Below are 21,470 nucleotides of genomic sequence, written 5' to 3'. Positions count from 1 at the left end.
AGGCAGAGACTTTGAAAAGCTGAGTTCTTTTTTGTTTTTTTTCCAAGACAGTATCACTCTGTCACCCAGGCTGGAGTGCAGTGGCGTGATCACTGCAACCTCCGCCTCCCAGGTTCAAGTGATTCTTCTGCCTTAGCCTCCTGAGTAGTTGGGATTATAGGTGCCCACCACCATGCCCAGCTTTACTTTTTGTATTTTTAGTAGAGATGGGGTTTCACCATTTTGGCCAGGCTTGTCTCGAACTCCTGACCTCAAGTGATCTGCCTGCCTTGGCCTCCCAAAGTGCTGGGATTACAGGTGTGAGCCACTGCGATGGGCTGAAAAGTTGAGTTCTGTGTGTTTGAGTTTTACATGGTCTAATTAAGTACTAACAGAAAAACAAACATTGCTGATACTGATTTGTTGCTTTACTATTGCTCCACTACCAGTAAGATTTTATTAGCATCTGGAAAGCTAGTGTTTTAAAATGAGATCATTTGGAAAACAATTCTCATCAGTGTATGAGACTATAGTTCATAAAACATTGTCACACTCATGTCATTCACTTCTGCCTGTGACCACCCGAGAGGCCATAGGACAGATACTTCTCATCTTACACATGGGAAGAGCTGTAGCTCAGAGGCGGTCTTTTAAAGCATAGTGGAATCACATCACTTGTACATTTCTGAAGTTAAAAGCCCTTGGAGAAAATGCAAATAAAAAACAACAGTGTGTATAGTGCAGTTGATCGTGCTCCCTCTTCCACCCCAATGGGTGTTATTGGTTAGGATGCTTTTGGCTGAAAGCAACAACAACAACAAAAAAACAAAATTGCCTAAACATCAAAAAAAGGGATGTGACGGGATTTATTGGCCTGTTTACTTGTAAAAAGTCCAGAAGTAGGATGGGTCTCAGGGTTAGGTGATTCAGTAGCTTACTGATGTCACTGAGGACCTGAGGTCTGTCTCTCTACCCCACCCCCCACCCTGTGTCATCAGTGTCATCCAATCATACCAAAGGCCATAATCCCTGTCCCAGAATCCTCAGGGAAAATCCTGAGCTTCTTGTGATTGGGAAGCCTTGAACCTGTTGTCACTGAGGCTGGAGGAATGCCAAGACTGGCTCAGGCCTGTGGCAAGAGATAGAGGGTCGCCACCTTAGCCCGTTCAGGGGCCACCTGGGGAGCTGGAGCAGCCTCCCACACCTCAGGGAGGGGTAGAATGGGTGCTGGAAAGACAAAAACAATGTCCCACAGAAAGTGGGCTCCTATCGGAGCTTTAGATGAGCGAGAGAAAGCTGCTGCCCACGGAGTTCCAACATTCTAGGTGTGGGCATCTCACTGAGCTGAATGTAAATCCTTTGTTTTTGTTTGGGACAGAGTCTTGCTCTGTTGTCCAGGCTGGAGTGCAGTGGCATGATCATGGCTCACTGCAACCTTGATCTCCTGGGCTCCACTGATCCTCCTGCCAAGAGCTCTTGGCTGATTTTTGTTTGTATTTTTTGTAGAAATGGGGTCTCACCATGTTGCCCAGGTCGGTCTCAAACTTCTGGGTTCAAGCAATCCTCCCACCTTGGCCTCCCAATGTGCTGGGATTACAGGTGTGAGCCACTGCACCCAGCCTTTAATACATAATTTTTAAAGTTTATATTTTTTGTGCAACATGGCCCTGAGTACAGACCAGTTTCTCATCTGGCAAAAAGCAACAGCTGTAGAAACAGAGATCACAGATCATGCTTCAGTATGGCCAGACTGTGAGAGGCAGCCTTCCTAAGAGGTTGTCGCAGCTGCTTGTGACCATACAATGCCTCTCTCTTGAAATCTGATTCTACTTAACTGTAGCCACTTCAGTGCAGTACTGTCATTGATTGATCTACTTTATCTAACTCATCTTAGTATAAAGAGAAATATATCAGAAAATAATTTTCTCACGTGTGTTTACATGATTAAAAGGAAACAGACTAAGACATTTGTAATGAAAGGAAGTGTTCTTCGAAGCTCCCAGTTGATGTGAGGTCTGTGTTAGGTAATGCCCAGGTCTGCTGGCTGGCAGCGTCCTTCTCTGTGCTTGGATGTTAGGCATGCTTCGTAGCCTTTTGGAATATAAATGGAAGAAACTGTATTGAAAGCAGAGAAGCAGAGGATGGGACCAGTAAAGGCATTTTATGTGGAGTGTAAGTGTGAATAAAAGTGCAAATGTGGGCCGGGCGCGGTGGCTCAAGCCTGTAATCCCAGCACTTTGGGAGGCCGAGGCGGGCGGATCACAAGGTCAGGAGATCGAGACCACAGTGAAACCCCGTCTCTACTAAAAATACAAAAAATTAGCCGGGCGCGGTGGCGGGTGCCTGTAGTCCCAGCTACTCAGGAGGCTGAGGCAGGAGAATGGCGGGAACCCGGGAGGCGGAGCTTGCAGTGAGCCGAGATCGCACCACTGCACTCCAGCCTGGGCAACAGCGTGAGACTCCGTCTCAAAAAAAAAAAAAAAAAAAAAAAAAAAGTGCAAATGTGAGTGGCATGAAAGGCTCCTGCTGGCATGCGTGGTTGGGTGGTGTGGCAGGATAAGGTCAGTTTGGAAGCGCTGTTGAGGCTAGGGAGTGGGAGCCCTGAGTAGCATAATAAGGAGCTGGTGCCTCAGTGTGGGGAGGTGGTCGGGAGCTGCTGTGGGCTTTTAGGTAGGTGACTGGAATGACGGAGCCCACTGCGCTGTGCAGTGGGGCTGGAGCTGGGGGAGACTGGCCGCTGAAAGGTAGAGCACGTAACGGGGGCATGAGACAGGCCTAGTGCAGCTGGATTCTCGGGGTGCAGAGAGGCACCCATGTACACCAACTAGGGGAGGTTCTCCTGTGATAGAGACAGGCCATGAGTGTACAGGTATCTTCATCCCTGGAGATGTTTCCAGCAGCCACTCTGCTCTGCCTGCTTCTACCGTGGCACTGTGGAGTCTGGTTCCACGATGATGGTGCTTTTGTTTTCCTAAGAGATGAGGCCACTTTCTTGCTATGGGGAAAACGCAGGGAGGCGCCTGTTGCCTGGGCTGGGTGGGAGGCAGGAGCAGGTCTCTGGAAGGAGGGGAGTCTGTTTTCTCCCCCATCCTCACTGCTGCTGATGGTGGAGCTGGTCTCCCTGGGAGAATGTGGCAGTCACTTAGCTTTGTTGAAAGCTTTCTGTCTCCTTGTTGGGAAAATAATGAGGTTGGATTAAATTCCTGGTTTTCAAACTTGCTTTGTTGTTGTTTTTAAGCAGCAAAATCCCCTTTTTAAGTGACATGTTTATGGGCATACTAGTTTACAAAATAAGTTGGGAACCCTCCTGATTGGCCCTGGGTGGGAGAGGTGAAGAGACTAGAACCCTCTGCAGCCGCCTTGTGCTCCTGCAGCAATGGCAGGCAACTCTGAGAAACAGAGTTGAGAACCAAGAGGTTAGATGACCTTTGTCCTTGGGCATTCTGTGGGTTCTGAATGGAATGACAGGCCTCAGAAGGCCCTGGAGTCCTTGCTCCCCAAGCTGTGGTGGGTGGGTCATCAACCATGGCATTGCCCAGGAGCCCCCTGACTCCACATCACATTTGAACTTGAGTCCCTGGGCGATTCATCAAAGGCTGGAAGGCCTTCCCACCACATGCAGAAAGCTCTTCTGCCCAGTTGCTAGAAGAGAATCCATGCACCTCACGCCTGCGACCTCTGCAGTGGGAGCGCGCTGGGCTGGGCGAGTGGCCCATCCTGATGCCGGATGGCAGGGCTCATGAGGCACCTCCTTCCTGCCCCACGGGCGTCTCACTTCCACTGCCTGCCCTCAGAAGCAGCACTTCCACCACCCCTCTGCCTCTGTGGCACCTCTGCCATTTGGCTGGGTGAAAAGAGGTAGACAGAGATCCTGCTGTGCTTTGCTTTGGTTTTTTGGCTTTGCCTGGAAACCCCGAGAATCCTGCAGAATGTAGACTGAGATGCTGTGAAATCTCAGTCCCTAACTTGGGATGGGACTTTGCTGTTTTCCTAAAGGAATTGGCCCAAATAAGGAAGGAGGAAAAAGAGAAGAAAAGACGCCGCCTCGAGAACATCAGGTCTCTGAAAGGGATGGGCTACTCCACGCACGCAGCCCAGCAGGCGCTCCACGCAGCCAGCGGGAACCTGGACGAGGCCCTGAAGGTAGCCGCTCCCTCGGGGCCTCTGGCCTTGTCCTTGAGCAGTGGGTCCTGCCCAGAGCTCCCTCCATGGCTCTCGGGCATCCTCCCAGGCTCACTCCTATGGGCTGCCCCGTCATCAGATCTGAAGGGCAGCTTTTTCCTGGGCTCCAGCCCCAACAGAGGCCATGTGAGGCCCCATGAGGCCCCATGCTCAGTGCCTGGCCCAGGCCTGGCTCCAGAACACGGTGCCTGTCCACACCAGCGGAGTCCACAGGCCAGGACTTGATGTAGGGTTTGTGTGTGCAGCAGAGTGTAGTGTAAACAGGCCGTTTCCACAGCAGAAAAAGAGAATGGTAATTCAACTTGCAGTATAATTGTTTGGCATTAAAATTTTAACTGTAAGTATCTAGTTTTATTTATTTAGTCCATAGTACATGTTGGCAAAGGGGAAGCTTCTCAAAGAACCCCTCAGGAGTGACAGCAGGTTGGGATCCAGACAGCAGTGACTTTACCTGGGCCGCTTCCTTCCCTGTGTTGGAGAAGCAGATGGAATCCTCAGTAGGGCAGGTGCTGTGCTGCGTCTCGGCAGCTTGGTATGGAAGCGCCCTCTGCCCTCAGCCCCGCAGCTCAGTGAGAGACAAACTCAGAGCACGCGTGGTAGGGAGTCCCCAGGGGTGCACGGGAGGCAGGGGGCTGGCTGCGTGGAGGCAGCAGTCCAGGCAGATGCTGGGGCAGCATGGCAGGCAGGAGCTAGCTTAGGTTGTGTGCATGCTGGGGGCGGGGCTGGGGGCAAGATGGGGGTGGAGGCAGGTGGAGGGCAGGGCAGGTGTACTCGTTTGCCCTGCTGAGGTGGGTGTGGGTGCAGCAGGCACGGGGGTCCACCCTGCCTTTGTCTCTTATCCCTGCCCTGTTCCCTGGAAGGCTCCACAAGTCAGTACTTCTGTTATGATGTATATGTATATTTAATGTATACGTTAAATTTTAAAATTGTATTTGAATATCTACTTTGATTTTTTTGTGTTGGAGAAATATTAAGAGGTGGGAAATTCTGAACATCCGAAGGGACTGATGGGTCTCGAAGTAGATTGGAATTATAGGAGTAGCACATAAATACCTCCAGTCAACACAGAAGTATTGAGTGTTGGAAAGGAAAGTCTCCACAGAGTCTTTTAAGATTAAGTATTGTGTGACGAAGAAACCAAGGGTCAAAATAACTCTACTACCTGCCTGATATTTTAAGTCTAGAGGGCATGACACTTTCAAAGATCAATCAGGCAGCCCTGAGCTGCTTAAGAGACCTTTCTGTCTGTGGCTCTGACGAACCCTGTTTGCTTGGATGCGCTTCCGCCTGCTCTCGTCCCTTCCTGCTCTGTCAGAAGGGATCTTTCCCCTGACTAGTCTTGCTCCTCCTTCAAACCCCAACTGTCCCAGTCTCTGGCTGGAAGCCTTCTGGGCACATCAGCCTGGGCGGGAGCCCCTTTCGCTGCCTCATAGCAGCAGAGGACGGCTGGGTCTGCTGAGCACACGGCAGGGTGCGGTGCCCGTCTGAATGTGTGAAGAGCTTAGTGGTGGGTAAAGGGTGTTCCTGTGTGTTTTAGATTCTGCTCAGCAATCCTCAGATGTGGTGGTTAAATGATTCCAATCCTGAAACCGACAACCGTCAAGAAAGTCCTTCCCAGGAAAACATTGACCAAGTGAGTGACACGTCTTTGTGCCCTCAGCTTGGACAGCCTTGGGTGGGGTTGCTTGGGGTAACGCGGGTGAATCAGGCCGCAGGACTGGGGGAGTCCGTGCTGAAACCTTGGCTCCCAGGCTCCAGGTGTAACCTTCCACCTCAGAGGCCACCCACGCAGCAACAGAGGGCAGGGGAGGCCTCCTTGGAAAGCAGGAAATCTGGGGAAGTGTCAGGAAGCTCTCTTTAGGTTTGCCTCCTTTTCCTATGTACCGCTGTTTACATCAGTCCCATTTATCTGCCTGTGACCTAAAAGGATGTCACTGTGACCTGTGAAACCCATCCAGCTTTGTGTCCCAAGTGACAACTCTGTCCACATTTGTCCCCCCACACGCATTAGCATGCCTGTATGCTGTGGCCACTGACCTCACGGTGCTCGTGGTGAGACTGGCGTGGTGCCTTGCTCTCAGCCCGAGGTCACTGCCTGTCCCGAGATGGCTGCTTACTGATGCACCCGACTCGAGTCTTCCAAGCCCCCCTTCCAGGTTGCTCCACGCTCCCGTTGCACAGAAGCATGACTTGTGCCGAAAGGGCCATGGTGCGCATGCCGGGAGCTCTTAAATATGAGAGCCGGCTGTCTGCTCGTTGTGGGTGATGGGGGTGGCCGAGGCTGTGACCCTGCCCTCTCCCCTAGTTGGTGTACATGGGTTTTGATGCACTTGTGGCCGAAGCTGCGCTGAGAGTGTTCAGAGGCAACGTCCAGCTGGCTGCCCAGACCCTTGCTCACAACGGAGGAAGCCTGCCTCCCGACCTGCCGCTGTCGCCGGAAGACTCTTTGTCCCCGCCAGCCACATCCCCTTCTGACTCTGCAGGTAGGTCTGAGGTCTCTGAGGGCCACGTTGACAGCAAAGTGTCTTCAGAAGCCAACAGATGGGGCTGGTGCCCTAGGTCACGGCAGACATGGAGACTGAGAGGGGCGTCCCCTGACGTCGCTGGGCTGGCCGCCTGGACAGTGTGGCCAGCAGGAGGCACAGTCTGAGGTTGACTGTGGTTGTGCAGTGTCCCCAGGACAATCCTCACATAATTCACTTACTCCCGCAGTATTTTATTGTAGGAACCTCTAGTGCCTCAACAGACGAAGACATGGAGACAGAGGCCGTCAATGAGATACTGGAAGACATTCCGGAGCATGAGGAAGACTATCTTGACTCAACTCTGGAAGACGAAGAAATGATTATTGCAGAGTACCTATCCTATGTAGAAAATATGAAGTCAGCAACAAAGAAAAACTAAATAATGAACAGAAATAGTGCTAATTTTCTGCTTATAAATGCTATCATTATGAAAAGGCGAATGCAGCTCTTTCTGTTCTTACTTTTTATCTGAATTGCAAGTTCCTCTTTGGGTGTAGGAGGGGGCGGGCAGGGGACAAGGCCAGGAGGGGTCCCAGGGCCTTCATGCGTGGTCTCGGGGAAGAAGCTTCCTCTGGCCTGGTGTAGGTCGTTCCATCTGCCTCCTGGGTCTGCGTCCCTAACCCCTTCCCTAGCTTGTTGTTCTACCCTGAAATGGGAAGGAACAGAGGTCCCACAGAACAGGGATCCTGGGGAAGGTGTCCGGGGCAGGGTCCTGGGAAGGGCATCCCGACCACTTCCTCTCCAGCTGTGGCTCCATCTGCCCGGCTTGCCTGCCTCATGCACCCACTGCCCATGGCCTTCCTGCTTCCCACGCTGCCATCTCTGCCAGGGTGCCCCATGGGTTCCTGTGCCACCCCCTTCCCCCACCCCTCAAATCATCCTTTAAGTCTTCCTTCCAAGTGCTGTGGGGCATAGTGATGAGGCCCTGGCCTTGGGGGCCACACCAGGTAGCAGCAGATGCCTTTGGCCTGGGGCGCCAGTGTTTTATGCTCTTAGTTCAGTAAAACACGCCCCGGAAATTCAAGATTGAGTGTCAGACTTTATATATGTTCAGCATTCCTCATTACAGAAACCTTTTACTGAATGGGAAAGGTTTAAATAAATGCTAACCAAAGCAATTTATTTTTAATTAATATTTGTAGACGCTGTGCTGTCATACTGAACTCACTGCTAGCTAAGAGATCTATCAGAGGTTTAGATATATTTTCTCCAGGTTTTTGTGGGGGTTTTTTGTTGTTCTATCCATGTGACAGAGGCTCTTTCTAAAAGTATGTAGTTCGCTGTGTGTCGGCTCCAGCAGTAACCGTCCTCACTGCGCCACGTACTCCTCTGTAGATGTGCACCCAGTGGGGGCTCCTTCCAGCCCCAGGACTGCAGCAGCAGCCAGATGCCGAGTGGATTGAGTTCCAGGTGCATCCAAGACTTTTCCTCCCTTCCAGAAGGCACTGACTGAAGATGGATGGGTCATGTGGGACCGGCTGAAATGCTCTAACCTTTTCATAAAGCGTGGGTGGTCCAGTTTGGACTGATGGGAAACTTCTTGTCATTCTTCTTAAATGGATGATACTGATGGAAATAAAAGGTGGAAAATATATTCAAAAGTTGTCACCCAGACTTTACAGTAATTGACTCAGCCTCCCCAGCTGCAGGTGTGGAAAGCGTCTGGGTGACTAGTGCTTCATCGTGATTGCAAGATGTTTGTTTCCAGTGAGTTTTGTGAGGAGAAGGAAGGATGACCTCAGAGGCAGCAGAGGGCACCTGCTGTGAAAGATGCCACATGCCAAGTGGGGCTGGGGTGGATCCTGGGCAGAGGACTGAAATGCACCTATCAGGGTTTGCCTCAGAAGTGCCTGGTGAGCTGAGGTGACGTGAAGTCTCAGCCTCATTTGACACAATGCCACACTTGGATTTGGGGCCTGAATTGAAGCTTTTTGCTAGCAAGTCGCTGTCCTGAGCTTGGTTCAGGCGTGTCTTCTAGCTTCCCAGCTGTTTTTAGCCATCATAGAAGCAGTGACACACCAGCAGGCCCCAAAACTCTTCCCTGTCTTGTGAAGAGCGAGCTGCACAGGAAGCCGGTTGTGGGGGCAGTTCTGGGCATGTGCTATATCCAGGACGGGCTGCCCTGCAGGCATGGAGACTCGGGCCAGGCCTGCTGTACCTACAACTGACCCTGTGGAACTGGACAGGTGGTGGCGGAGGGGGCAGGAGGGTGCTGAGGCTGGAGAAGGAGAGACTGTTGCAGAGGAGGGGGCCTGGGAGGGTTCTCCTTGGGAAGTCAAAGGAAAAAGAACATTCTAGCTGTGGGACAAAGAACAGTCTAGATGTGGGACAAATGAGATAGTATTTGGGGCAGGACAGTCTGAGTGTGACATGTTCATGGCTGCCAGAAGGTGTGAGTTGTGGGGAGAAGAATGGCGGCGGATGGTATGATTGCTGATCACAGTGGGGAGGCTGGATGCCACTAGAGGAGCAGGAGTAGGCAGGGGCGTGTGGCAGGCAGGTGAGGGCAGCCCATGCCAGCATGATGGTGTGCACAACTGGTTAGGTGTCCTTGATGCTGATCACTGCCCTACCGTGTCCCTGTGTTCCTGCCCATATGTCCTATGGGTAGCTCCTGTCCTTCCTCTCTTAGCCAACTCAATCAATTTATCAAAAGCAGACACCTCGTTTCTTCGTTCATAGCAAGGCGACAGTGGTGTGGCTGGAAGGGGACCAGGCCTGGGTTCAGGAGATCAGAGTCTCTCACTCACCATGTCTCTCTGGCTCTCAGAAACCAGAGAGAGAATGGACATCTGGCTGTCTTTATGTCCTCAGCATCTCGCAAAGCTCTCTGTGCGGTGGAAGTAGAAATTACCCCAATGTGTGTTGCTATAAAAATGCTGAGTGAGTGCAGCGCCCGTGATTTGGGTCCGCACCCCATTTGGTTTCTCTGGATGGCTTGATGCGTGCTCCATTCTCTGATGTGGTTGGATAAGGTGGGGACTGGAGCTGACATATCAGTGAGGGGCTGCTCAGGCCAGAGTGCAGCATCACCAAGCAACAGTGTCTTCGGCAGGCAGGAGTCAGTGCCAGCGTCTGCACAGGCTCAGGGCCGGCCGGCAGCACTGCCCGCAGGCAGCACTCAAGGCGGTTCTCTGGCCTGCACCTCCGGAACCGTCCCTTCAGCACGATGGAAAGCTCCTCTCTGGTAGACACGTCCCTTGCGGCAGCCACAGGCCCCAGTGGTTCCGGGTCGCAGCAAGACCTGGCACAAGACCTAACACAAGACCCCAGGTCTGTGTGTGCTTAAGTCTCACCCAGAGAACAGTGCGTGGTGCCGTTTCTGCGGCTTCTCCTGCACCGATCTGCTTGCCTCCCAACCAGCCCTTTTTCCTGGGGTGGGGGTCGGGGTCGCTTTGGTTCCCAGGGTTTGGAGGTTTGGCCTACAGGAGTTACAGCGCCTGCGTCCCTTCCTTCCTACTGCCCACAGTGCAATCCCTACCTGTTCATCCGGGCGAGGGTGGACCCGTCCATCAGGCCTGGCAGGTGAGCCCTGGCGGACCTGGCCCTCTCTGATGAAGTATTTTCTGCATTAACACTACGAAGTGCACGCTGCTCTACCTGAAAGGGCTGCTCCACTTGAAGGGGCTGCTCCTGCAGCAGATGCTTCTCTCTGCAGCGAGATGATGAGCTCTTCACGGCAGACACTGTCACCTGCAGCTTCTCTCCTGGCACCTGGGCCAACCGGGGCACATGGATGCAGAAAGCGGCACCACCAAGGGACTGAAGAGCGCCCCCTCCAGGTGCTGTGAAGGGTGCTGAGGGGCCTCCTGCAGGGCCTCTCGGCAGACTGAGCCCCACTGGCCCCTTGAGCCCCTGCGCACAGGGCTCCCCTTGGGTGCTCGGTGGCTCTGGCGTGTGTGTTGCACCTCCCAGCATCAGGCACTGCCCTGACTCCTGTGCACGAGCCCGGGGATGGGGCTGCTGCCCGTCCCTTCCCCCTCCCCCAACTCCAGGCCCTGAAGGAACTTCCCAGATTCATGCCAGAAAATGATGAGAGCTCCCAAGCGGGGTCCCCGCTGTCACCTGCACAGGCTAAAGAGCCGCTCCCTTGCTCCCTGGCCTCTTCCAAGTCCACTCCCTGCACCAGTGACACTGGCGGCAGCCCCGCATCTCCACAAGTCACCCCCAAAGCTGCCCAGGCCGGTGTGAGAGGCAGAGGGCAGGAGGCCCGCCGCCCTGGGTTCCTGGAATCTCAAGATCCGAAAGGAAGCTAAGACTCAGTTTGCAAAACAAAAAGAGGACACAGGAGTACTTTGAACTTTCAGGCTGTGTATTTTAGTTCCCCCCAAGGCCCTCGAGACAGACAATTTGCCAAAATAACCAGATTCAGTGGCTTCTGTAAAGTCACTTCCTCTCAGCAGGAAAGGCCCTGTTTCCTGGGGCTGGGGGAGCTGGGGCAGTCCGCCTGCAGCCCCTAAGGTGGGAGGGTCCCTGAGACTAGGCCTTTCGCCAGGTCAGGGATGGGGGAGGGAGGGCAGGAATCACCCTAAAAGGGAAAAGAGGGCGGTCCCGAGGGCGAGCACTCCCGCTCCCAGCGCCTCCTGGCCACCAAAGAAAAACCAGACGCCTGCGCCGGGCTCTCCTCCCGCCCGGGCTTCCTCGCTCCTCCCCGGCCATCGGGCGCCACAGCCGCGGGGAGCAGGGCAGGGCGCTCTGGGAGCCGATGGGCGTCTGGGCTGGCGTCGGCAGGGCCCCCATGGGGTCAGGCCGGCTGCAGGGGCGTGGCGGCGCAGCCCACCTTGTTGCTGAAGAGGCGTGAGAGGCTGCGCGTGGGCGGAGGGGGCCGCGGGGCACCTCGGAGCCCGCGCACGTCCCAGAGGCGCAGGGCGCCGTCGTGCGAGGCGGTGTAGAGCACCTGGCCGTGCACCTGCGGGCGCAGGGGCGGGCGTCACTGGCGAGGCGGCAGGCGGGGGGACGCGGCCGCCGGCATGGATGGATCTGGGCAGGGCACCTTCCCTCCCACGGGCAGCGGCCCTGAGCAAGGCGGAGGGACCTACCTGGATGCAGTTGATGATGAATATGTGGCCCCGGAACACCCTCCGCAGCTCTCCAGACTGCGCGTCGAAGGCCCGGGCGCAAGCGTCCCCGCTGCCCGTGAACACTGCGGACACACAGGGCGCGCTGGGCCTTCCTCCTTCCCTCCCTCCCTGCCCGGCCCCCCGCAGGCAGGGATGGGGCGGCGAGAGCGTGACCTAGGGCGGCGAGAGCGTGACCTGGGGCATCTCCGGGACTCCGCCCCACGGGGGTATCCTGAGGCTCATATGGGAAGTGGACAGCGCCCCTCCAGAGAAACAGGGATCCCCACAGTTATTGGGCTCCACCCTGCAGATGCCTGCGCGCCAGCTAGCCCTGCCCCTGCTGAACACCGCCCGGGCCCAGTCCCCACTCCGCGGTTTGGTGAAGTTGGTTCCCGTGCCTGGTTGGGAGGACCCTGCCTGGGGATAACCGTAAGGTCCTCAAGTCGCGTCCGCCCACCTTCCGCTGCGTCGCAGCCTTATCCTCCCATCCTCATTAATGGATCAGCCCCCAAATCAAAGCCCAGTCCTCTGGGATTCATGATCACGCAACCCCAGGACCCCTAGCGGGGGCGAGCCTCCGCCCTCAGTCTGTCTCCTCCCCCAGGTGGCTCTCTCTCCCTGGGGTTTTTTCCTAAGAACTTAGTCCAATCGTTTTCCAACAGCAGCCTGCATCTGTCACCTGGAGGCTTAGCCACAGAGCATGGGGCCGCATCCCAGAATCTGTTTTAGCAGACGGGGCCTGAAAATCTGCATTTCTAGCCAGTTTTAAGTGACAAGCTGCTGCTAGTCAGGAAGCCACACTGAGGATGTGGACTAGAAGAACTCACTTGGCCTAGGCTGGGCTCTCTGAAGCCAACCCTGTTGCTAGGACTTGAGGCAGACAGTACACCTGGCAGACGTCCCAGGAAACGCTCACAGGGAAATGGGAGGTGGAGAGGGAGGGAGGAAGTCCTGGTCTGTCAATGAGCAGGTAACTACGGTGGGCAGCTAGGGCGCAAGCCTGCCTGGGACCTTGGGGAGAAGGGGCAGGACCACCTGGGGGTAAGGGTGCTGGGCTACCTATCTGAGGGTGCTCTGTGGGTACTTGTTCCCCAGCCTTCTTTTTTTTTTTTTTTGAGACAGGGAGACAGGATCTCACTCTGTTGCCCAGGCTGGAGTGTTGTGGTGCGATCATAGCTCACTGTTAACCTTGAACTCCTGGGCTCAAATGATCCTCCCGCTTCAGCCTCCTGAACAGCTGGGACCACAGACATGCACCACTACACCCAGCTAATTAAAAAAAAAAATGGGGGGCTGGGCGCAGTGGCTGACGCCTGTAATCTCAGCACTTTGGGAGGCTGAAGCTGGCGGAGCAGATCACAAGATCAGGTTTCAGACCAGCCTGGCCAACACAGTGAAACCCCGTCTATACTAAAAATACAAAAATTAGCTGGGTGTGGTTGGCACACACCTGTAGTCCCAGTTACTCGGGAGGCTGAGGCAGGAGAATCACTTGAACCTGGGAAGTAGAGGTTGCAGTGAGCCTAGACTGCACCACTGCACTCCAGCCTGGGCAACAGAGCAAGACTCGGTCTCCAAAAAAAAAAAAAAAAAGTTTATAGAGACAGGGTCTTGCTATGTTGCTCAGGCTGGTCTCGAACTACTGAGTTCAAGCGATCCTCCCACCTTGGCTTCCCAAAGTGCTGGGATTACAAGCATGAGCCCCGGTGCCCAGCCTGTTCCAGCCTTTCTTTAAAAAACTATAGAGTGAATGGCCCCAGAGGAGAAGTTTCATCTCTGGGTCTCTTTCTAGCCCCTTTCTGCCTTCCCCCCACAAACTCAGAGACAAATGGACATGGCCTGGAAAACCCAGTGTGGCTGCTGAGCTCCCCGTGGGTGGGAAGAGGATCAAAAACAAAGTCTGGTCATCCCATAGCCTTGCTGGCCAAGACCAAGAACCGAGATGGGCAACAGTGGGCTGCAGGCTCCGCTTTCCCTGCAGCCTCCATGCCCCAGCTGCATGGGGAGGTGTTCTAGGCGGCCACCCGCCAGAGCTTTTGAAAGTAGAACCTTCGAAAGTAGAACCTTCCTCGTGTTCAATTAGAGGACCCAGACTTGGGAGTAGAGCCGTAACCACACTTCCAAGCTTGGACACAGGAACAAACGAAAAATAATTTTTCCGTGTCAGACACCTGAATCCTGAGGGCATGTCAGGATCTATTTTCAGATATCTGCATTCTATCTTCCTCCAACACCTTTGCTGTGAGGTCAACTTGAATATTCCACTGTGACTCTTCCCCCACCCCGTCTCCTCCCTCCCAGAGGCAGAGCCAAATGGCCCGGGTGTGTGACAATTTGAGACCTGTAGGACAGACAGCTCATTGCCTGTTCAACAAGCCATTTTGCCCTTCTTTCTTTCCAAAATAACCCTGATTCCATCTTGGCATCAAATTCCTCAAATAAAAGACTTTATGATTCACTATCTCTTGCAGACAGAACGGTGACAGAGAGGTATGTGGAAGCCCTTGGATGAAGCTTCCAGGAAAGATCTTAAAGGGACCAACTCAACTAGAAGACGCATCCTTTCACCCTTCCATCCCCTCTAGAAGACGCGTCCTTTCACCCTTCCATCCTCTCTCCCTTCCTGCCTAAAACATGACACGATGGCAGACACTGTAGCAGCTATCTTGAATCATGAGGCTTCTTTAAAGATAGAAGGTCTGTGCTAAGGATGACGAAGCAGAGTGACAGAAGAAAGTTGGGTGCCTGATTACTTTGTGGAGCCACTCATTCCAGCCTAGACCATCAGCCTCTGAAATTCTTCTACCTGAGAGAAAATAAACCACTACCTCATTGGAACCACAGCTACCTAGATTTTCTCTTCCCTGCATACAAATCCTAAGGCCAAGTGAGGCCAAACCCATGTGGTCCTCGAGGTGGCTGGATTAAGGGGTACCCACTGTCTCACTTGGAAAATTAAGATGTACCTTTTGGGACGTGCTTTTGAGCCGAGACCCTCCCAGCAGTCCAGTCTCCCAGGCTGTCCTGGAGAAAGGTGGGGAGGAACCACCAAACCCTTATTTGGACCTTCTCTGCAAACCAGCTGCAGGCATGGGTGTGTGGAGAAGGACGGGGCACTGCCATTGGACATTGATGATTGGCAGCCGAGGCTCAATGAGGGAAAATCGCATAGGAAGTAAAGAAGCAGGGAGGAGAAGCCAGGCTGGGGTGGCGCGGGTCGTGCCGGGCCAAGTCACTTACAGGTGCCCGCGTGGTACTTGAGGGCGCTCACGTTGCGTCTGTGGGCCGTGAACGTGCGCACACACTCCCCCGTGTCTGCCAGCCAGCACTTGACGGTCCTGTCCGCGCTGCCAGAGTACACGAATCGGTTCACCAGCTGCGAGGAGGAGCAGGGAGGGTTGGCAGCTGGGGCAGCTCTGAAGCACCCCAGATTTCTCCCTCTATAGGGGGGGAAGGGGTGTGTACAGGTCTCAATGGTGAAACCGTGGGTGAGCCTGGAATGGCCCCGCCACAGGCCCCACCAGACTGCCCGCTTCAGCACCCAAAAGCAGGCGGCTCCTCCTGCCCCATGGGACAGCCAGTGCTCCGACAGGGCTGGCCGCTCAGCCCCACACTGCCCTGAGCCAGTCCCTGGCACTCTGCCCCTCAGCTGCTTCCCCTGAGGATTAGGATGTGGACTGCCCCTTCCTCCAGGGGGTGTGTGGGGTACAGGCACTTAACTGCTTGCTCTTGCTGGCTGAGGAAAGGGCTTCCAGAGAAGGGCTTTCACATGCTTCAGACGGACAGACAGGACAGAGAAAGCCCTGAGCGAGGGTGTGAGGGAGACTTCTGCCAGGACTGGAGCTGACAGCTGGGGGCTGTCACGGGGTCACTGCTCCCCCTGCTCATGGGGCTCACAGCGAGAAGAGGGCCTAGGAGACAGGTTCACTCCAGCTGTCTGATGCTGCTGTTTCACAGGAAGCACAGAAAGGGCCCAGGAGACAAGGGAAGAGGCCCTCGCCAAGATGGACAGGAGTAGCAGCCCCAGGGAAGTGCAGAAACTATTAAAAATAATTCTGTAAATTTCCCTAGACTAAACACCACCCAGCCAAGAGCATTCCCAGCCAGCACCTGGTCAGCAGAGTCACAGACGAGAAGGCAAGGGCGGAGAGGCAGGCTCCACAGCTGCAGTGACCTGGCGCGATGGCACAGGAGACAGGCGCAGGCTTCATGCCCCAGAGAGGCCACCTGCCACCACTGCTGGGGCCCAGGAACCAGGAGTCAGAAGCAGGTCAGGCACGCAGTGCGCTTCCCTTGTGGTCAGCAGGCAGTGGGCCCACTGGCAGGCAGGCAGTCCACGCTGGCCACTAGCATCCCGAACATGTCCCTCCTAACTTTCCCCTCACAACCACGCTCTGGGTCACTTTCCGCTGTCGGTCCCCCATATTATCTCCCTGTTCAAATCGCGGAGGAAAGGGCTTCCACGACCCAGGCGACAGCCCAGGTCAAAGGAGTTAACTGGCCTTGGGCCAATCACTGTGGCCAGAGAGGGCAGTGGAACCACAAGGAGCACAGCGTGGCCTCTGGGAGGCAGAGGCTGTGGGTGCTTCCTGTGGACAGTGGCCTGCCCTCCCTCAGGCCCTGCGCTGAAGCCCTGCTGGGGTTATGGTGGGCCCCAGCCCAGGCGGCCTCCCTAACTGGATGGTCCCCTCCCCAAGGACAGGGATGTGTGTGACTGCCCACCTGCCCATGTCAGCTTTGGCAGGGTTCCAGAACATTCCTGCACTCAGACCTCAGCCGTCTGCACCACCCAGGAGCACAGTTCCTGCCAGTAACGTGGACAGCAGCAGGAAGGACAAATGGACCTTCTTGAGCCTGCCAGGCACACAGTCAGCCGCTCACAGTCTTCGACAGCCCCTCCGCTTCCTGAGAAAGACCACCCCTCCCCGCCTGGTGCCCGGAGGCCCTGCAGGGCCTGGCTTCCCTGGCCCTACCTTCTGGTTTCCACTCCACACACCTGTGTCCACACTGCTGCCCCAGGACACCTGGGCATGTGCCTTCCTCCCAGGGTTCCTACAAGTCCTCCTTGCCCAGAAAGCCCTTGTACCGTGATCCTCCCTTTTCCTTCACGGGCAAGTGGAAGCCCAGGACCCCTCTTCGCACCACCCCCGGCCCGCGCCGTGTCTGCATCCTGGAGGCCAGGCTGACCACCGCCAGCGCAGCATTTCCTGGCCATCTCCCCACCACGTGGCCGGCTCCAGGGCCAGCCAGGCTCCCTGTCCTCGAGTCCCAGTCAGTCACAGAGCCTCTCGGACTCTAATGAGAGGAGTGGGCAAGGGCGGAACGTTTCAGACAGAGACCCCCAAGGACCGGAGAGCTTCGCAGCCCCACACCTCTGTGCTGCTCAGCCCCTGCACCAGGGAGGCTCGCTGGGTGTCCAGGGCGGGAGAGGACAAAGGGAAGGCCCTCCTGCTGTCTGGCAGCCGGCCCTCACCACACCGGGCCTGTGAGCACTGTGTTTAGCCCTCCCAGAAGCACCCTGCCGAGCACGAGCCAGAGCCACACAGGCCGAGGGGGCGCTCCCAGCCCCAGGGTCCTCAGCCTGTGGAGGCCTTGCTGTTCCCACTAGCTGGTTTCCTAACAGGACAGGGAGAGCGAGGTGGCCCAGGGAGGCCTGAGCCAAGGGGGAAGGCAGGATGATACTGAGGGCTCCTCGCAGCCACGGTGGCTCTGAGGAGTTTCCCGGCGATGAGATCCAACCAAGCAGAAGCAGGAGAGGGCACCGGCCTGGGGCTCCACTGCTGAGGACACAGATGCGGGCCTCCAGCTCCCCAGGTTCCAAGGGAGCCCAGCAGGCGTGGGAGGAGGCCGCACAGGGCCTGGCAGGCTCCAGAGCAGCAGATCCTCCGAGATCCTCCTCCCAAGCAAGAGTGTCGGGGGACGCGCCACCCGCCTGGTGACAGCCCTGCACACGCTGTGGTGCTCACAGGCACGGGGCTCACAGATGCACAGTCTTGGGTTCAAATCCTGCCTCCACCCCTCAGCAGCTATGAGACGTGGCCAAATTACTCGTCTTCTCCAAGCTTCCACTGTCTCATGTGCAACATGAGAAACAAGGACCTCCCGCTAAGGAGGCCACAAGGGCTGATGCACTGCTGTGCGCGCGCACACAGCCGAGGGTCTGAACATGGTAACCCCTGCCCATCCCTAAAATGCAGGTGCAGTCTCTGCCCGCCAGCTCCTTGGGGTTGGGTGAGACTCATGAACTGGCACCACAGGGCTTTTGCAGCCAGAGACTGCTCCACAACATCCTTGCTGTGGTCCCCACCGGCCACAGCCTCAGGCTCACGGAAGGATCCGGGAGGTCTTTCTTTTCTCTGGCTGGATTTGAAATGCTTCGTTTCTTTAAAATCACAATGTTGCTATCTGATTTCAAAAGTGGGTGCCTAGGTGTCTGTTTTAGTTACTTTTTACAATTTACATTTGAAATGTTTTATAACTAAAATGTTTAAAACATCCCTGTAAAACCATGAAGGGACGGCACAGGCTCTCTCTCTCCTCCTTTACAAGGACCCCTGGTCAAGCCCAGAACCTGGGCGATCCCTCAAAGAGCAGGGGTGAGGCCGCCCTGCAGCGCAGGGGCCACCACCGACAGGGTGCCTCCTGGCTTTTTGACCTTGGGTTTGTCACTTAGAAGCAGGTCCTCACACCACCTCTAGCCCAACCATCTCCAAAGGAGGCCTGTGTGCTCCTGGCTTTGTCTCTACCTGCTTCTGGGACCCCTGAGGTCAGTGGGCTCAACCCTGCATGCAATCCTGTAAAAAGCGAGGGAGGCAGAGGCCCCTCTGGGCATGGTGGTTTCTTGGGACCTCACCTCTGCTCTTGGCCAACTTGGAGGGGGCCACAGGCTCCAAGGAAGCAAGGAGGATGCTTTGTGGCCACCTGGTCCCCAGGCTGACAGTAGGAGGCGGGGTATATGAAGCTACGGTCTGAATGTCGGTACCCCCCAAATTCATGCTGGAACTTAACCCCCGCTGTGACAGCATTAGGAAGTAAAGTGAACTTAACCCCCCCTGTGACAGCATTAGGAAGTGAAGTGGTCATGAGGGCCCCGCCTCATAAATGGGATGAGTTCCCTTTTATAAAAGGGCTGGAGGGAGCTTGTCTGTCCCTTCATCCAAGATGAAGGATGTGGCAAGAGCAGCCGCCGCCAGACATAGAATGTGCTGGCACCTTGACCTTGGATTTCCCAGCCTCTGAAACAGTGAGAAATACATTTCTATTACTTATAAATTACCCAGTCAAAGGTGTTCTGCACTTTTTGTTTGTTTGTTTTGTTTTGTTTTTGAGAGAAGGTTTCTCCATATTGCCTAGGCTGGTCTTGGAACTCAGGTCTCAGGTGATCCACCCACCTCAGCCTCCCAAAGTGCTGGGATAACAGGCGTGAGCCACCGTGCCTGGCCCTCCAGTCCAAGGTATTTTGTTATAGGAGCTGCAATGGACCAAGACTCTGTGAAACTGCACAGTGTCCTCTTTTCCTCCCCAGCCTCTGGAAAGGCTATCCATGTGTTTATCTCTACAAACCAAAGAAGCCTGACCTGTGTGATGTGGGTGGTGCAGACACCACAGCTCAGTCAAACGCACCATCACCGGGCGGCTCACTCAGGTCCCAGCAGACGCCCCACACTTGGCCCACCAGGAAACCTCAGCCACTCTCTCCCTTGCCTCTTGACTTGCAAGCACACATGCTTCTTCAGCAAAACGATTTCAGAGGTGACACACTGGGGCTCGCAAAGTCACTGTGGGGGCCCAGGACTCTCAAGGGCACCTGGAAGGAATTTGCCCGCTCCTCCCTGCACGGGGCAGGGGGCACTCACCAGGCCTGTATGCACAGGAGACGGATGCCTGGAGGTGAGCATGAGGCCTCTCTCATTTGGAGGTAGGGGAAGGAGATAAGGTGTCATAGACCACGGGTCAGTGACCCCGACTGCACGCCGAGAGCAGAGAAAAGCAACAAGCAGGTCTGTGCTTCACTCTCAGATGGCAACGGTGCCACCTGCTTCACAGGGTTTCTGGGCTGTGGTGGAGGAGCCACACAGACCTGTGTGCAGGTGCCACGTTCCTGAGAGCAGTTTGTGGATGGGGGTGTCGGTGAGCCACGCTGGCTGAATGCATAATCTCCAGCCCAGCAGAGCACTGAGGCAGAGTGAGGGTCCCAGGCAGGCCACGGGGCAGGAGCCGCAAAAGGATTGAAATGCAAGAGCGTGTGGGGTGTAATGGCCAGCCCTGGTGCCACGAACCAAGGGACAGTCAGAGCTGGGGGGGACGGAGCACTCGCAGGGCCAGGCTGTCGAGCAGGGAAGGAGCTAGAGGGGAGGAGATGAAAAGTCCCCGGTTCGGCCCTCAACGACGGAGCTCTCCCAGTGAAACAGACCAAAGCCGGAGCTCACTGCACACCCCCCACATCAGGACCCCATCTGGCCGCCCCAGGGGCAGCCATTGTATGTCCTCACTTGGCAGATTGTGAAAAGGGAGCCCCCCCACCACAGTCAGGGGGCCTCGGGAAGTTGCACAGCGTCCTGAGGCTGCGGGCAGAAGGGATGGTACGGTGCCCACCTCCCGTCCCTTTCCCTCTACACGCATCTTAAGAGTCATTTCACTTTGGCAGTTCCTCAAAAAGCTGAGCAGAGAATTACCAAGTCATCTGCAGTCCTACTGGCAGGCACATGCCTGAGAACTGAAGGCAGGATGCACCAGATCCCGTCCACCCATTCACAACAGGTGAAAGGTGAAAGCAACCCGTGTGTCTATCAGCAGGTGACGGATAAGCGAAACGTGGTGTCCACACACCAGGGAATATTTATCAGCCACGGAAAAAGGAGAGAATCCCACCATACGCCACAACACAGATGAACCCTGAAGATCTTACGCTCATGAAATAAGCCAGACAGGAAAGGACAGATCCTGCAAGACTCCACTCATGTGAGGACCCAGAGTCATCAAATTCGGAGACACAAAGCAGAAGGGCAGGTGCCCGGGCAGTGGGGAGTCAGAGTCAGTGTTTGATGGGGAACAGAGTTCTGATTTGGGCTGATGGAAAAGTCTGGAAATCATGGTATGATGCTTGCACAACACCGTGAACGTGCTTCACGCCACTGAGTAAACACTGAAAATGGTTGAAAGGGAGGCCCCAGCTGATCCTGTGGGTCCCTCTCTTGTGCTTCCTGGACCCGAGAGGGCCAATCAGGCCCTTCTGGAAAGGCAGATCATGAGCCACACTTCCAGCCCGTCTGACAAAGGCTGTGGCGGCGATGGCCTTCTGTCAGAGAAGCCACAGAGGGCAGGAGGGAGAGCTGACAAAGCCACCCGTGGGGGCGGGGACTGTCGAGGGCTAGGGGATGCCAGACCCAGAAGTCCTGCTTCCCAGATCTGCTCATGAGGCCGGCCTCCTGCCCTGGCTCCCTGCCCCTGAATCTGTGTTTAGGACAGTGTGAGAAATGTCCCATTGCCCCAATCAAACCTAGCTTGTAAGACAGCAGCCTCTAACCCCTGCAAAACTCCAATGTTCTGAGTGGTGTCAGGTGAAAGAAATCATATACAAGGGAAGAGAAAGGCAAGATGGTCCCTTCTGTGGGCCACATGGTCCCCACACGCAGCTGGGTGAGCTGGGAGCCCGAGCGAGGCCGAGGGGCTGACTGGATTCTGCTTCTCTGAGCACCGGCTCTGGGGCCTGACAGTCCTTTTC

The 21,470-nt window shown here is 55.4% G+C and overlaps 2 protein-coding genes across 18 annotated transcripts in view; one reads left to right on the top strand and one right to left on the bottom strand.

The window, feature by feature from the left end:
• LOC105474919 (negative regulator of ubiquitin like proteins 1) overlaps positions 1-8,294 on the top strand; it is a 33,701-nt gene extending 25,407 nt beyond the window's left edge. For all 4 annotated transcript variants that reach the window (XM_011729836.2, XM_011729835.3, XM_011729839.2 and 1 more), the window contains 4 exons: positions 3,976-4,122; positions 5,699-5,794; positions 6,467-6,644; positions 6,887-8,294. In XM_011729836.2, coding sequence (XP_011728138.1) covers positions 3,976-4,122; positions 5,699-5,794; positions 6,467-6,644; positions 6,887-7,065 — 600 coding nt within the window. In that variant the 3' untranslated portion in view covers positions 7,066-8,294. The remainder of the gene's footprint in view (positions 1-3,975; positions 4,123-5,698; positions 5,795-6,466; positions 6,645-6,886) is intronic.
• Positions 6,867-21,470, bottom strand: part of LOC105474918 (WD repeat domain 86) — a 33,260-nt gene continuing 18,656 nt past the window's right edge. For 2 of the 14 annotated variants that reach the window (XR_983009.3, XR_983007.3), the window contains exons 4-9: positions 14,987-15,122; positions 11,726-11,829; positions 11,467-11,595; positions 10,287-10,400; positions 9,437-9,942; positions 8,165-8,252 (exon numbers count right to left, since the gene is read on the bottom strand). Coding sequence is in view for 7 of the 14 variants with exons in the window: in XM_011729829.3 (XP_011728131.2) it covers positions 6,972-6,987; positions 10,752-10,912; positions 11,467-11,595; positions 11,726-11,829; positions 14,987-15,122 (546 nt within the window). In the remaining 7 variants the exon portion in view is untranslated. Of the gene's footprint in view, positions 6,988-8,164; positions 8,253-9,436; positions 9,943-10,286; positions 10,449-10,751; positions 11,596-11,725; positions 11,830-12,498; positions 14,771-14,986; positions 15,123-21,470 lie in introns of those variants that run through there. The other 12 variants (XR_011621849.1, XR_011621850.1, XR_011621851.1 and 9 more) reach the window with 12 other exon arrangements.

Source organism: Macaca nemestrina, chromosome 4 (assembly GCF_043159975.1).
Source record: "Macaca nemestrina isolate mMacNem1 chromosome 4, mMacNem.hap1, whole genome shotgun sequence".
NCBI lineage: Eukaryota > Metazoa > Chordata > Mammalia > Primates > Cercopithecidae > Macaca > Macaca nemestrina.
The sequence above is the reverse complement of the archived record's forward strand: the minus strand, read 5'-3'. Positions and strand labels throughout refer to the sequence as shown.